This window comes from Dermochelys coriacea, chromosome 16 (genome assembly GCF_009764565.3).
Source record: "Dermochelys coriacea isolate rDerCor1 chromosome 16, rDerCor1.pri.v4, whole genome shotgun sequence".
NCBI classification, from domain to species: domain Eukaryota; kingdom Metazoa; phylum Chordata; order Testudines; family Dermochelyidae; genus Dermochelys; species Dermochelys coriacea.
The window spans coordinates 26,237,163-26,253,618 of NC_050083.1; the positions used below are offsets into that span (position 1 = coordinate 26,237,163).

The 16,456-nt window shown below is 39.9% G+C and overlaps 1 protein-coding gene across 12 annotated transcripts in view; it reads right to left on the reverse strand.

The window, feature by feature from the left end:
* The window catches only part of GARNL3 (GTPase activating Rap/RanGAP domain like 3), a 209,786-nt gene that overhangs the window by 73,444 nt on the left and 119,886 nt on the right, over nt 1-16,456 (reverse strand). For 11 of the 12 annotated variants that reach the window (XM_043498770.1, XM_038374925.2, XM_038374927.2 and 8 more), the window contains 7 exons: nt 14,807-14,852; nt 13,894-14,000; nt 12,405-12,520; nt 9,187-9,288; nt 4,822-4,896; nt 3,982-4,093; nt 2,909-3,007 (listed from right to left, as the gene is read on the reverse strand). In XM_043498770.1, the coding sequence (XP_043354705.1) occupies nt 2,909-3,007; nt 3,982-4,093; nt 4,822-4,896; nt 9,187-9,288; nt 12,405-12,520; nt 13,894-14,000; nt 14,807-14,852 (657 nt within the window). The remainder of the gene's footprint in view (nt 1-2,908; nt 3,008-3,981; nt 4,094-4,821; nt 4,897-9,186; nt 9,289-12,404; nt 12,521-13,893; nt 14,001-14,806; nt 14,853-16,456) is intronic. The other variant, XM_043498775.1, reaches the window with a different exon arrangement.

The window sequence follows — 16,456 nt, forward strand, 5'->3', positions numbered from 1 at the left end:
TTAGATTCTCTGGAGCCCAGGGTAGAAAGCCAGTGCCCTGCCACCTGGGGCTGAAGCTGAAGCCTGAGCAATGTAGCTTCACAGGGGCCCCTGTGGCATGGGGTCCCAGGCAGTTGTCCTGCTTGCTACCCCCTAATGCCGGTCCAGGCTTTTATATGCAGAAAACCAGTTATTGTGGCACAGGTAGGCTGTGAAGTTTTTATAACATGTTCTAGGGGGCCCTCAGAAAGAAAAAGATTGAGAACCCCTGTTTCTGAGGACTACCACCCATACCATAGAACACGTGCCTGAAATTAAAGGATCACCTTGCTAGGGTGAATAATAGAGCCTAAAATCCTCTCGTTTCCTTAGGAAAATAGGATTCAAACCTATACTACAGAGATCAAAACTCCCCATACTTCTGTTACATCATATCCTAATAAAATCAGCTAACTAAGCTCTTGGGCTCATAGCCCGAAAATGCTGGTTAAAATCCTTTCCCTACTAGTGAATCCACAAGCAAGCATAATTATTACTTCAAGCCTAACTATAGGACACCTACCTACAATCTCCAGCAACCACTGAATTCTAGCATGAACTGGACTAGAAATTGATGATTAGCCATCGTTTCACTAATTGCCCAGCAACACCATCCATGAGCAATTGAGGCTGCCACCAAATACTTCTTAATACAAAAACTAGTCCCATTATCCCTACTAGTAATAACTGCCCAATCCCTACGCACACCCCTCCTGTTAAACACTAGGGCTAACATCCACCCTAGTTGGCGGATGAGGCGGATTAAACCAAACCCAATTACGAAAAATCATAGCATTTTCCTCCATTGCCCACCTAGGATGAATAACCACAATCCTCACTAAACTTATATTACTCACATTCTACCCATACATTATAACCACCTCAACAACATTGCTAATAATTAAACCTCTAGAAACAACAAAATATCCGTCATAACATCATGAACAAAACTTCCAAACCTAAGCACCCTGATAATACTTACTCTTATATCACTAGGAGGCCTACCTCTATTAACAGGATTCATACCAAAATGACTAATCCTACTAGAATTAACCATCGAACACAATCATTATTTCAGAGTAGCAGCCGTGTTAGTCTGTATTTGCAAAAAGAAAAGGAGTACTTGTGGTACCTTAGAGACTAACAAATTTATTAGAGCATAAGCTTTCGTGAGCTACAGCTTTCACGAAAGCTTATGCTCTAATAAATTTGTTAGTCTCTAAGGTGCCACAAGTACTCATAATCATTATTGCCATCCTGATGGCTCTCTCACTCCTCAGCTTATTCTTTTACTTACGCATCTCATACTATGCAGCCATCACACTACCACCAAATTCAACTAACCGATGCCACAAAACTAACCAAAAACTTTCTCTAGCCCCAATAACCACACTCTCTACCACTCTTCTTCCCATCATACCCACCCTATTAACTATCCTCTAGAAACTAACATTTTTTCAAATGTTGGCTAGTGTGGAGTAGACTTTTCTGTACTGCTACTTTAATAGGAAGATGCGTGTGTCAATTTCATGGCAACAAAGACAACAGCTACCTATAAATTTAAAAATAAAGATTTCTTCTTGTCCTCAAGGACTCTTTTTTCAACAGAGCAGAATGCTAATCGAAATAAAAGTCCACAATAACAGAGACCAGGGCAACCTGGAATAAAATCTAGGTCAATTTATGATGTCCTAAAGTTATATCAAAGTAAGATTAACATTCAAAATTAATTAAAAGGGATATGCCTCTAATATTCCTAAATGTATATGACACAGCATTACTAGAGATTTACCTCTGTTAAGTCCTAGCTGGTGTTGCACCTCTCTATGTACTTTCACAATATGGAAATGCAATATTAAACAGGCAACTGTGACTCTCTTACGTCTTTGAACTGTAGTCTTTGTTGGTAACTTTACATTTCTTTCATTAGGGTATAGTATAATACAATCAAAGAATCACTTGTAGTATGAAACATTCTCCACTGTCTATATCAAATCCGCTTAATATTTATTTATTATAAATTTTGGAGTGAAAAGCATGGTAAGAATTTTGTCACGAGATTAAAAGTCACTGTTACTATGAGCTTTCTTCTGATAATTGACAGAACCTAAGTAAATGTATAAATTTCATAATGGAGCCGAGTTTAATCAAAATGAGTTGTAGATAAGCTACTGCCAAGAAGTTGTTCCCACTTTAATATTTATTTAATTCTATAGAAAATATTTTAACTTTGCAGTTTGGCAGATATTAGAACTACAGAAACTGAGACATTCCAACTCCTGAGTTCACTTGTTTCCTGACCATTGCAATTGTAATGGAGGGCAATTCTAATAAGTCTTCAGGCCTGTAAACTAGGGTGGGGACTCCTGCTCATTAAAGTCAGTAGGATTACTTGCGTGAATACGGTAAGCAGGATTTGGCCCAAAAAGTTACAATACCAGCAACAAGCAGGAATTACTTAAGACTAAGAGGATTTCCCCATCAAAGGAAAAGCAGCTTCTGCTGTACGATAGACCTGGTATTGCATATTCATACTGCTGGAAGCTCCAATGATAAGTGGGAACAAAGTGATGTGCAAGTGCAGTGCCAGTGTCTCATAACTTCAGTTATTGGGACATTGTCTTCCACCAGTACTGACTAGTAAACTTGTTCACATACCACTGGATCAGAAATAGTCAAAGAAATTCATCTGGGTAGGAATGCAAGAAGGCAGTTGAAGGTGAGAGACTCGGGAATAAATACAGTAAAAATGGAAAAAACTCTTTAAAAGAGAATTACTGACAAAATGAAATAGCATTCTGAAAGGGCAAGTGCATAAATTCTGAGCTACGAGTAAAGTAATAGTGTGCCAGCCACATTCATATTGGAACCAAGAGGTAAAGAATCCTACCTTTGTCTGCTCTGGTAATCAAAAGGTCCAAAGCTTCCAGCACATGCATCTGTTTCACCTGGAGAGTTTTATCAAATACTTGCACTGATGACTGGCCATCTGGAAAGGAAACATGACCCCCAATTAGAACACATTTTTGACACTACAATTTGCTGACAAGTGATTTTAAAGCATCTTGTTTCTTGTAACAAAAACGTGTGTTTTTTTTCTGTGAAAATGAGGCATCTGGCATACTGTCACTTTATATACAGTACCAAAGATAGTAGTTCCTTCTTAGAAGGATCAGGGAGTAGCCGTGTTAGTATGTATCCACAACAACAACAACAACAAGTCCGGTAGCACCTTAAAGACCAAAAGATTTATTTAGGCATAAGCTTTCGTGGGTGCATGCATCTGAAGAAGAGGATTTTTTTACCCATGAAATCTTATGCCCAAATAAATCTGTTAGTCTTTAAGGTGCCATTGGACTCCTTGTTGTTTTTCTTAGGAGGAGTTACCACTGATGTGAATCAAATAGCAAGAACAGAGCCTAAAAGGAACAGTTTTTGGGAAGTTTGAGAAGAATTACTGAGAACCAACTACCCCAATATCATGACTGCCAAATATGGCATTCTGGGGAAGAGGCATTAGAGTCATAAAATCAGTGCTAGGGAGGAAACAGGCTTGGATGAGAACATAAATGGTACACAGCCACCTTCGGCCTCAGGCTCAGTGGAAGCATCAAGGACTGTGAAGTAGAAGCAGGCTGCATGGACAACCCTTGAGCTTGAATTTGGCTTAATAAAAAGTCCTCTCAGATAGTGAAAAAAACAGCATCTGAAACCAATAAAATATTCAGAAGTCTGCATTAAAACAGTGCCCCCAAGATGATCTGATTTGCCTAGTTTTAGCGCAGAGCAAATTTTTGCAGTTAAGTTATAAAAGTCCTGATAGTAAGGATATATAGTAATAGATGTGGACTTTTAACTATCTTAAGTAGTGAAGAGCTGCTAACATCCTCATAGGCACCACTGATTGAATCTGTCAGGAACATAAATATTGACCTGTAGACAAATGCTGGATCATCCACTAACCATCTATTAGCAGGACACCAACATCTGTAGAAACTAGCAAGGACTGGCCCCAAGAATCCGCACAAACAACTTCATGAGGAAAATTACTGCAGAAACATTGGGACTCCCACGGCTGTGAAACGACAAACAGTGTACGGTAAATACACTAGGAAATACAAAGTTTATCAACAGGAAATTTCAAGTACAATGGCTGAAAAGTAACACCTGGACATCTTGGGCAGGACAGAATGCCCAGAGCTGCACTTTTGGAGTTAAAAATATCAGACTTTGGTCTGTTTGCTGGGGGAGGCAAAAATTCTCTTTCAGTTAGTTTGGGAGGTTAAAAAATATAAGCTACATTTGTGAAACTGGAGCACTGAATATCCCCTATGGGAAAAGGTCCCATCTTGCAGGTGCAGGAAAAGTGCACAGAGGTGCTCCTTGCACATTCCACTCCTGCACACCCACACTATGGCCAGAAAAAATCTGGCCCTTTATTAGGAACAACAATGCAATTTAATTTTATGTGCATGAAGCAAAAGTTACAAGTATCACATAAACGTACACGAAAAACAACTGGCATTTTCATTTACTACTCCACTCAAACAACAGTGGGACTGCTAAAACCAGCTTTAAGTTCAGAGATAGTTTCCATACCCATCCATTTACTGGGCCTTGCTGCAGAGCCATTTTCATATTTGCACTGATACATGGATCAATGTTAAGGTTTTCTCTTCTGTTATTGAATAAAATTACATATATGCATTATAAGATTTTGAGTGTAGTCCCATACACAATAGGCCCTGGAATGCCAAGATTTTGAGCAACTTTGCACATCATCATGTATAAATGTCCACTCACCTCCTTTTTATAGAGGCTTGTGGTTGCTGAACTAGTTAGGGCATCTCCTCTCACAATGGTTTTCAGTTTCAGTGCCTTAAACAAGACAGATATTTCATTTAAAATGTGTTCTTTGTTGGTAACACCAAAGGATAAATAAATACTAAAGATATGGAGACTGACTATTGGGGAAGGGAGGGAAGCAATTTCAGACTATAATTACAATAGATCCAGCTCTGAATTTCTGTGCTACATTACATAATTTCTTTATAAGAAAACCAGCCATTCCGTGTGTTTTGAGCAAAGATTAAACTGTTCAATAAGATGCTGAAAAATTATATGATATCAGACAATATATATCTGCTGTTGGTAAAAAAAAACATAACACAGCAAATATATTAAGGGAGAACACCTTAAATAATAATGAGTCCTCACACCCACAAATTAAGTCCATGAGCTAACTACACCCTTTACGCCAGCTGAGAATCTGGCCCTATATAGTTAATGTCACATTTTTAAAAGTGCATTTCAAGACATTAAGTGGCACTATTCACACATTCTTGTGGAATGATATAAACAAAATTTGTCATGAACAGCTTTACAAACCTTTCCAGATGCAGGTCAACAGAAGCATGCTGATTTTGAAAAATACTTAGCTCATAGTACAGAGCACAATACCAATGTTGCACAAAGTAGCAGTGAGAAGACAAAAGGAGAATCTGAATTAGTTTATCCTTCCATATCGTCATTGACTAGAAGAGCTCCACAACCAGATCAAAATCCAGTGTTTCAGTACCGTATAGTCACATGGAACCAACAGTGATTGAATAATGCACACAAAGAAGAAAGCAAATTCCTCTTTTTGGAATAATTTCTGTATCAGAAGCAGGAAGCCTGCTAAACAACCAGTGGGGCAACTGGACGATCGAGATGCTAAAGGAGCACTAAGGATGATAAGGCCAATGCTGAGAAACTATATGAATTATTTGCATTGGTCTTCACGGCTGAGGATGTTAGGGAGATTCCCAAACCTGAGCCATTCTTTTTAGGTGACAAATCTGAGAAACTGTCCCAGACTGAGGTGTCATTAGAGGAGGTTTTGCAACAACTTGATAAACTAAACAGTAATAAGTCACCAGGACCAGATGATATTCACCCAACAGTTCTGAAGGAACTCAAATGTGAAATTGCAGAACTGCTAACTGTAGTCTGTAACCTATCATTTAAATCAGCTTCTGTACCAAATGACTGGAGGATAGCTAATGCGATGCCAATTTTTAAAAAGGGGTCCAGAAGTGACCCCCGCAATTATAGGCCGGTAAGCCTGACTTCAGTACCAGACAAACTGGTTGAAACTCTACTAAAGAACAAAAAACTGTCAGACACATAGATGAACATACTTTGTTGGGGAAGAGTCAACATGGTTTTTGTAGAGGGAAATCATGCCTCGGCAATCTACTAGAATTCTTTGAGGGGGTCAACAAGCATGTGGACAAGGACGATTCAGTGAATATAGTGTACTTAGATTTTCAGAAAGCCTTTGAAAGGGTCCCTCACCAAACACTCTTAAACAAACTAAGCTGTCATGGGATAAGAGGAAAGGTCCTCTCATGGACTGGTATCTGGTTAAAAGATAGGAAACAAAAGGGTAGGAACAAATGGTCAGTTTTCAGAATGGAGAGAGGTAAACAGTGGTGTCCCCCAGGGGTCTGTACTGGGACCAGTCCAATTAAACATATTCATAAATGATCTGGAAAAAGGGGTAAACAGTGAGGTGGCAAAATTTGCAGATGATATAAAACTACTCAAGATAGTTAAGTGCCAGGCAAACTGCGAAGAGCTACAAAAGAGCTCACAAAACTGGGTGACTGGACAACAAAATGGCAAATGAAATTCAATGTTGATAAATGCAAAGTAATGCACACTGGAAAAACATAATCCCAACTATCCATATAAAATGATGGTGTCTAAATTAGCTGTTACCACTCCAGTAAGAGATCTTGGAGTCATTGTGCATAGTTCTCTGAAAATATCCACTCAATGTGCAGTGGCAGTCAAAAAGGCAAACAGAATGTTGCGAATGATTAAGAAAGGGATAGATAGTAAGACAGAAAATATCATATTGCCTCTATATAAATCCATGGTATGCCCACATCTTGAATACTGCATGCAGATGTGGTTGACCCATCTCAAAAAAGATATATTGGAATTGGAAAAGATTCTGAAAAGGGCAACGAATTGATTAGGGGTATGGAACAGCTTCCGTATGAGAAGAGATTATAAGACTGGGACTTTTCAGCTTGGAAAAGAGACAACTAAGGGGGGATATGATTGAGGTCTATAAAATCATGACTGGTGTGGAGAAAGTAAATAAGGAAGTATTATTTACTCCTTCTCATAATGCAAGAACTAGGGGTCATCAAATGAATTTAATAGGCAGCAGGTTTAAAACCAGCAAAAGGAAGTATTTCTTCATACAACGCACAGTGAACCTGTGGATCACTTTGTCAGAGGATGTTGTGAAGCCAAGACTATAACAGGGTTCAAAAAAGAACTAAATAAGGATAGGTCCATCAATGACTATTAGGGCCCTATCAAATTCACAGTCCATTTTGGTCAATTTCACAGTTATAAGATTTAAAAAATTGCAAATTTCATTATTTCAGTTATTTAAATCTGTAACTGTAGGGGTCCTAACTCAAAAAAAGGAGTTGTGGGGGGGTTGCAAAGTTTTTGTGGGGGGGGGGGTTTGCCGTACTTCTACCCTTACTTCTGCGCTGCTGGTAGCAGTGCTGCCTTCAGAGCTGAGCAGCTGGAAAGTGGCAGCTGCTGTCTGGGACCTCAGCTCTGAAGGAAGAGCTGCCACCAACAGCATCACAGAAGTAAGGATGTCATGGTATGATATTGCTGGGCCCTCAGTAAGTAGCCGCCACTGTCTGGCTGCCCAGCTCTGAAGGCAGCAGTGCAAAAGTAATGGTGGCATGGTATGGTATTCAGACCCTTACTTCTGTGCTACTGCTGGCAGGGCACTCCCTTCAGAGCTGGGTGCCCAGCCAACAGCTGCCATTCTCCGGCCACATAGCTCTCAAGGCAACAAAGTAGTAAGGGTGGCGATACTGGGACGCCCCTCAAGTAACCCTGGGACCCCCCTGCAACTCCCTTTTGGGTCAGGAACCCCAATTTGAGAAACACTGGTCTCCCCTGTGAAATCTGTATAGTATAAGGTACCAGCACACAAAAGACAAGATTTCATGGTCCATGGCGTGTTTTTCATGGCCATGAATTTGGTAGGGCCCTAGGTATTAGCCAGGTTGGGCAGGGATGGTGTCCCTAACCTCTGTTTGCCAGAAGCTGGGAATGGGTGACAGGGGATGGCTTACTTGATGATTACCTGTTCTGTTCATTCTCTCTGGAGCACCTGACATTGTCAGAAGACAGGATACTGGACTAGATGGACCTTTGGTCTAACCCAGTATGGCTATTCTTATGTTCTTAACTTCCTTTTAAAGACTGAGAGGAAAACTAATTCTTAGCAAGCATTACAAGTAGCTAATTTATTCTGAGAGATGTCCAAATTCACAATGCCTATACATCTTTGCACTACTCTGCCTGAGCTGCACTACTGAGAACTTTGAACCTCAACTGAAGCCAAGGATCTGAGCCAATTATTTCCAGACCAAAAAAGGGCTGCCTGTCATATTTTGGATTTATTTAAATCTTTGCTTCCTTCTAGTTCCACATATGCCTTGATTCACTCTTTCTCCAGAAACAAGTCCACAGTGGCATCTCAAAGTCATTTATCCTTTTTACTTAAATCAGCTTCCCTAATAACTCATCCTCTGATCATTATTCTTTCTGTGAATGTAATTCTGCTCAATCCTCTATTTAACTGTACTTCCATCATTTATATTATTGCCTAGTTATTAACTATTGCTAGTGTAATTTTCTGTCCTAGCATTTGTCGTCTTCACTACATTGTATATCAATTTACTTTAAAAAATTAAAACAAAATCAGTAAATTGTTTTGAGCTACCATCACCATTTTTCTAAATACTTCCCATAATATAATGTATTTTTACTAAATAAAGGGGATGCTTCAGATAAGTGTTAAATGCTGTATTACCATAATACAGACTAAATACATCTCCCCCTTTCTGCTAACAGGTTTGCTCCTGAAAGTGCTCCTAATATATTTAATGAGATTCATGACTAAATTAACAACAGTAAATGCCGTCAGCACCTTGATTTGGTTATATCATTCTACCTCAGATAAGCTAGAACCAGTTGGAATTTCACAAGCCTGTTTTGGGCCACACATCCCTGATCTTACTCCACACATCCCAGTGGAGTGATTAATTTGACCAATACTTTCTAAATAAAACATACCTGACCAAGTCGGACAAATTCTTGACGGGCCTCCTCTTTCTTCCGTGCAGATCTAGGGGATTCTGGTAACACGTCACTGAAGGACCTCCTATTAAGCATGTTCTTTAAAAAAAAAAAAAAAAAAAGTCTTACTGACCCAAACTTTTTCAGTTTTTTAAAAATTTCATCTGACATTACTTGACTCTGCTGTATTCTTTCAGCATTTTCCTGTGACCACAGTTCAAGTTTAGATTACTAACCAAAAAATAACCACCCTCTCTTAAAATTTGCTCCTACTGATGAATCTAAGAATGCATGCTTTAGCCTTTTGATTTACAAGGTTGTGGAGCAGCTGTAATACTCTTCACACGTATCACAGTGCTATCCAGTATATCAATGATGACATATGCAGTAGAAAGAGAGAGCCTGAGATTTGAAGCCTAGTATATGGGGCCTGGTGTAAGGCAGAATGTGCTCTGATATGAGACAGAGAAGTTAACTTTCTCAGTTCTTTAGAAATTCTAATGCTGTCTGACACCCATTTTGAGAGTCTCTGTGTTGAAACAGTATATTCTCTGGACTTATTACAAAAAGATATAAATAGTCTTGAAGGTTTGTGGAATGGTTTTGTCCTATTGAAGTAATATAAGGTAGCTCTTAAAAGCTTCCAAAGTGTTAAGTTTAGTCTTTGCAGTGGATGAGTGAGGTCTTAGAAAGAACACTGGCAAGCGAATGAACTGATTTAAATTAAAGTCTGACACTATTTTAGGCACAAATTTGGAATGAGGATGAAGAGTAACTAAAGGTCGTATAAGATGTTCCTCACAATAGGTGATATAAGATGGTCCTACCATCAGTGTTTGGATTTTGCTCATTCTGCGAGCCAAGGTAGTAGCCACCAAGACTGCCATATTAATAGCCAAATGATACAAAGAACAGAATGACAGGTTCAAATGGAGGCTGCATCAGGAAGACTATGTTTAAATCCTTAACAGATGGAAAAAAAGGAGTTAACCCCTTCAAAAAACTAGTTATAGTAGGAATAAAATCATGGGGAAAAATTATGTGTTCCTGAACTGGGAGATAATAGGCAGATATCAGTGCTAAGTGAACTTCACTAGATCTAGTCAAGACATCTGAATGCTTTAATGACAACAGATTACCTCAATAACACGTACAGACCCCTCCAACGTGTAAAATCATCATGAGACGCCTGTATTAAAAACTATTTCCACTTGGCCCCATAGTATGCCTTGTTAAAGGTTTTCAGCTCTGAATGAGAATGAGAGAATGACAAAGCCCTGGCTGGGATGATTTAGTTGGGGTTGGTCTTGCTTTGAGCAGGGGGTTGGACTAGATGACCTCCTGAGGTCTCTTCCAACCTTAATATTCTATAATTCTATGATCCTGTACCTTTGCAGAGGAAAGTCTATCCTCCAAGACCAGCCTACTAACATCCAAATTGTAAGAAGTAGAGACACTAAGGGCAAGTCTTCACTCCCCACCGGATCGGTGGGTAGTGATCAATCTATCGGGGATCAATTTATCGCGTCTTAGATAGACACGATAAATCGATCCCTGAACGTGCTCCCCGTTGACTCCGGAACTCCAGCTCGCGAGAGGCTGAAGCAGAGTTGACAGGGGAGTGGCAGCGGTTGACTTGCCGCCATCTTCACGGCCAGGTAAGTCGACCTAAGATACGACGACTTCAGCTACACTATTTGTGTAGCTAAAGTTGTACATCTTAGGTCAGCCCCCCACCTAGTTTAGACCAGGGCCAAGTCTGGGTGTAGAACCAGTCTTTGGTTCTGCATTACGATGTCCAGACTGATCAGTAACTTGAACTGATAAGTGTACCGTCTCTGAATACTAAAACTGACACCCCCCACACTGAGGCTGTTAGCATAACTTGACCCTGTCCTGTATTACATTCCTGAGGATCCTAGTAGTTAGGATGACCAGGGGAAAGCATGCATCAGATTCCTGTCTCAGCTAATGCATCTAAGAGAGCACCTAGACTCATTTCTTCTCTGGATCAAAATGTGCAATGTTTGTTGTTTAAAGTGGTCATGAACAGGTAGGTGGAGGGATACCCCCACTTCTGAATTTTTATCTGAAGGACTGAACACTTGAGGGACCATTTTCTACTGAGCTGTCACCTAAATTGTTTTGAACCCCAGGTGAATGTAGGGCTATGAGATTGATGTGATGCTAAAAACACACAATTCCAGTTCAATTCCTGTAGGCATGGGGAGAGATGATCTTGCTCCTTTGCCTTGCCTGTAGTGTGAAAACTTGGACACTTGTATCCTGAATCAGAGCTAGATGAATAGCCCTGAGTGTCACAGCTGGATCGTTGGCAGCCAGACCTGGTGGTCAGAGCCGGAGTCCACAGTCAAAAAACAGGAGTTGAGTATCAGCTGGATCAAGATACCAGGAGATCAGAAGCAGGAGACAAGCTTGAGATCAGAACCACAATTCAGATGCCACGAGTCAAGAGGGGCTGGGATGCCAGGAAGTCAAGCCGGAGGAGCTGGAAGCACAAGGCACACAGTCCAGAGCAGGGTGGATCCCAGTTATTTGGATAGCTTCCTGTTCCTGCTGATGGCTTAAGTAGAGTCAGCGGGACAATCGGCTGCTCTGAGAACAAGCACCCACGGAGTCATGTTGTGTCTGCTTGGCTGGTAGATGGACTTCAGACAGACTTGGAGAGGATGAAGATGCAATCTGACATGTGGTGTCACATAAGTGCAAGTAGCTATATGACCAAAGAGATTAAGACAGACATTCACTGATATCTTTGCTCAAGTCTGGATGCCAATAGAAGATGACTCATGGTGTCCAATCTATTGCTGATCTTGCATCTAGAAGTGCTCCTGTGACCCCTACTGATTAAGAGTAAGGGCTGACTTGTCTCAATTTGTCTTAAGTCCGAGTGAGAAGAGAAAGCACCATCCTCACTCAGTGACTTGCTGTAACAACGTTTCTCATATCAGCCAATCACTGAAGGAAGAATAAATGTGAAGGCATTGACTGTGCAGGTGAGCTATCCAGGATGGCTGTTCTTATGACTTACTGCTGATTTTCATGCAATTAAAATGTAAAGAGGAAGAACACCCCTTTGCTATCCAACTTACTGTATGCAAATCAGTACTCACCAGAGTGGATATCTTCTTGAGCAATAGGCCACTGTGGGGGGGATATGAAGTGCATAAAGATCACTCAGGTCTTGGATTTACCTTGTGCAGATCAGGCATGAGGTCCTGGTATAAAGAGCGAATCAGCATGTCTAGAGTGCGCTGCCGTTTCTGAGCAAATGTTGGGGTTTCCAAGGTGGCTTTTTCCCCATTTATTACTAAAACATATTGAATAAAGGAGGATGTGTTATTTAAAGGGGTTTCATGTCCTTTACTGAATCCAAGTTGTCTTCATGTAAGGATATTCACTGTAAAATTACTAATTTGGGTTTGTTTCACATTTGTGCATATTATGAACTAAAAGTTTTAGCTGTTTTATCATCATGACTATGGAGAATTTTTTAACCCTATTTGCTTTTAAGCATCTAAAAACTTTATTTACCTAGTATCATTTTTCATAGACACAAAAACAACTATGTAAACTCCAAAAAGATACTATTTCACAGTCAATTTAAAAAGAACCATTTCCTGAATCTCAGTAAATGTGCTGAAGTTCTTTGATATATGACAAAAAATGTACCACCGTACTGTCTATGTCACAGGCTGTCAGTCCAGCTGCCTTATACTTTAGAATTGTATTAAAAAGTTCACAGAGTTCCTTAAGGCTCTGCTAAGTTCAATTTGAGGCCCAAACAATGTCAAATACTGCTGTAATTGATAAAGCGGTTTTCAATAAACTAAACAATTTGCCATTTTCTAATTAGATTTTATCAAAGCAATTAGAGACAATCCCCTATCTTTAAAAGCCAATGAGCAATCATAGATCTCGATCACACAGCCCAATAATCTCTTGGCTTGTATACGAGTTAGGAGTCTACACTGCTAATCCATTTAAATATCAACGAGTATTCTTTAGTAACTTATATGAAATTAACTGGTGAGTTCTCAGTCAAGTTCCTATTGGTCAGATGTTTACATTACAAAAATCATGATTAGTACTCAGTGGCCCCTTTCCTGGGAGTCTTAGCAGGAGGTCACGGCTTGAATGAGTCCATTAAGATTGAGTTCTCTCCTCGAGAACTGGTTCATAACAGCACTAAAATATTCATAACAGCACAAACATACTGACTGTTTTCCATGCTGCATATTTTCTGTAGATGAAGTATTTTAGTCTCCAAAGCTGCCAGTTTGGCACCTTTTACTGCTAAATATATGAAATGGCATTAGATTAATATGTTTCTGAATATCACTCTCCTTTGTCTTTAGGAAGAAACCTTTGGAAAAATGAACAATTCATCAAAAATGGGACAAATACTTCTGAAATGCTCAAATCAGATTGGATCTGGTAACCTAGGAAGTATTAACTGCATCGGAGTTCAGTGTTTATCAGAACCAAATAATGTTTGAGGGGATTCATATTCCACTGAGGCTAGAATAGCCAAACTTTAAAAAAGACTCAATATAAAACTGTAACACTGCACAGCAGAAAAATTATTTACAATCTACAATATCCCAAATAAGTGTGAAGAACAGATTCTTATGCATCAGACTAGAAGTTTAAAAAGGTCTCTTTGACCTCAAAAAGACTTACACTTCACTAGTACAAAGTCCCTGAATTCCTGGTGATCTGTGAACACAGGTGGGGATGGAAGGGGAGGCCCAAAGAGAGGTACACTTTCTTCTGAAAATATTTTCAGCCTAATGAAAGAATTACTATTTATTTGGTTTGAAAGTCACATACTAAGAGTACCAGACATGCTTCTTAAGCAGGAAGGGGAACTATATATTGTTACTGGGAAACAAAATATCAACACTTGAGACTTGCGATTTCTGAATGAATAGTCCCAGGATATTCACCTGGGATCACATACCGACACCTGTCCATTAACTAGTACATTACTTTACATTCAGTTGACTCTTGTAGAATGATACACTATTCAATAAGGACAAGAGTGGTAGAGTCTAGTCCTTATTCAAACAAAAATGAAATTACAAACATGTCAAAATCCTACCACTGTGTACATTACCTCTTTTTTTTTTTTTTTTACACTGTGTATTACAGACATTTTCCAACACAAACCCTAGGCACATATATAAAAGTGAGCCAAGAACTAGAGTATTATAAGGAGTAACACAGTCAAAAGAGAGCTTTCCTATCTGCAAGCCTAGTTTCAATTGGGTACAGAATAAACACAATAATATTGGATTCCTCATCTGATTATATTCTCAGTCACATTACTGAATCAGGACATAAGAGCCTCTGCTTAGGCACAGTAGAATACACTATGTATTACAAGGAGTGACTCTTATTTGTGGGGAAAAATTCCATAGATCTCAACTACATTATGCCCCACCATGGAACTGTTTACCACTCACTTTCATGATCACTTAAAAACACCCAATTCATGGAATTCAATAGGTGGACTATGAAGAATGGTTTACTTCTGCTTCTACTGTAACATCAAACTAACAAAGCGAATGATTTGGTTAAAGTTAGCACCTACCTGTAACTATCATTTTGCTTATTATATCTCACCAAGGCAAAAATATCTGCCATGCAAGTTAAAGAAATTAATCCATTACTTTCATGTCTATGGAGTTCACTTGTGTTTTGAAAATGCCCATTCTGTTGAAAAAGCAGATGAAATATGGTGAAATGTATTAATTGCTTTATTACATTTGATATAATTCTAGTCTATGCACCTTCGATTGTTCTGGTAGGGTCTCTCTTTTACGAATGTTTAAAATGGCAAGGCTTAAAAAGCACAAGTATCTTAGTCATTATCTATAATGAGAAGTTTTATTGTGTTTAAACACTATTTTCAACAACTGAGCTAGCTAATGTGATGGTCACCACAACTCTGTGGTCAGTATACATGAGGACAAGCCAAATTCAGCTTAAATCTTAGATAGTCATGACTAGGCTTAATGATGTTGAAAATAACTTGTTCTTGTCTACAGTTACCACAAAGTGGATTATTATAAAACATGTTTCAACATGTTTAATAAAATTTCCTAACACAGACTTATAGAAATTCTTCTAGCATAATTCAGTTAAGCAGACGGCCAAGTAGGGTAGCAACGTAAATTCTCATGACTGCACCAAGTTCTATTACCAATCTTGATTCATGACTCTGGTAAGAATCTAGGCAACAGTGCATACGGAAAAATGGCCAGATAACTCAATGTGGATGCAAATCTCAGACAGAAACAGATCAAAGACATTTTGTTGTGGCAGATTTCCTTGACACTGACTGATCTTTGACGTGACCTTTGAGCTGCATGACCTTCTAAGCTATAAACAGTGTCAAGGAAAACACAAATCTGAGGAACCTTTCTAAGAGGGTTTTTTTTTTGTTTTTTGTTTTTTTTTTAAAAAAGAGTACTCCGAATAAAACCTAGGGACCTTTTGCCATCAGGCTCTGGGCTTTGTCTACACTAGAAAAATTAGGACCTGTAATTATCCAGTGGCATAGCTCCAGCAGTGGCAGTAATACGGAGGCTGCACCCATAGGTGCCAACTTCTACTGGCACCGGTGGGTGCTCGACACCAATCTGGCTCCAGCCCCATCCTAACTCCACCCCTGTCCCGCCCCCTTCTACCTCCATTCCAACTCCTTCCCCAAAGTCCTTGCCCCCTCCCAGCCTCTATTCCATCTCTTTCCCCAAATCCGCCCACTTCTTCCCCTGAGCAAGCCACATTCCCGCTCCTCCTCTCCCTCCCCCCACCCCGAGCCTGCTACAGCTGTTTGGCAGAGGCAAGCGCTGGGAGGTAGGCAGAGGAGCAGGGATGTGGCATACTCAGGGGAGGAGGCGGAGGAGGAGGTGAGGTGGAGCGGGAAGCATGGCTGCTGGTGGGTGCAGAGCACCCACTAATTTTTCCCCATGAGTGCTCCAGCCCTGGAGCACCCACGGAGTCAGCCCCTATGGCTGTACTGTAGCCAGTGCTCAGGTGTTTTATTATTGTCTTATCTAACTCTCCTCAATATAGGAGCATTTTTCCTACTATAGACACAGCTTAGAGAAGAGCTTTCCCAGGATAGGCAACTAGGTGAAGGGGAAAACATTGGCAGCACAATTAAATGAGCCATGTGGAATGCAAGCCACCTTTGGAAAGAATTTAGGGCAGTCTGTGGCACCAACATATCTTCAAA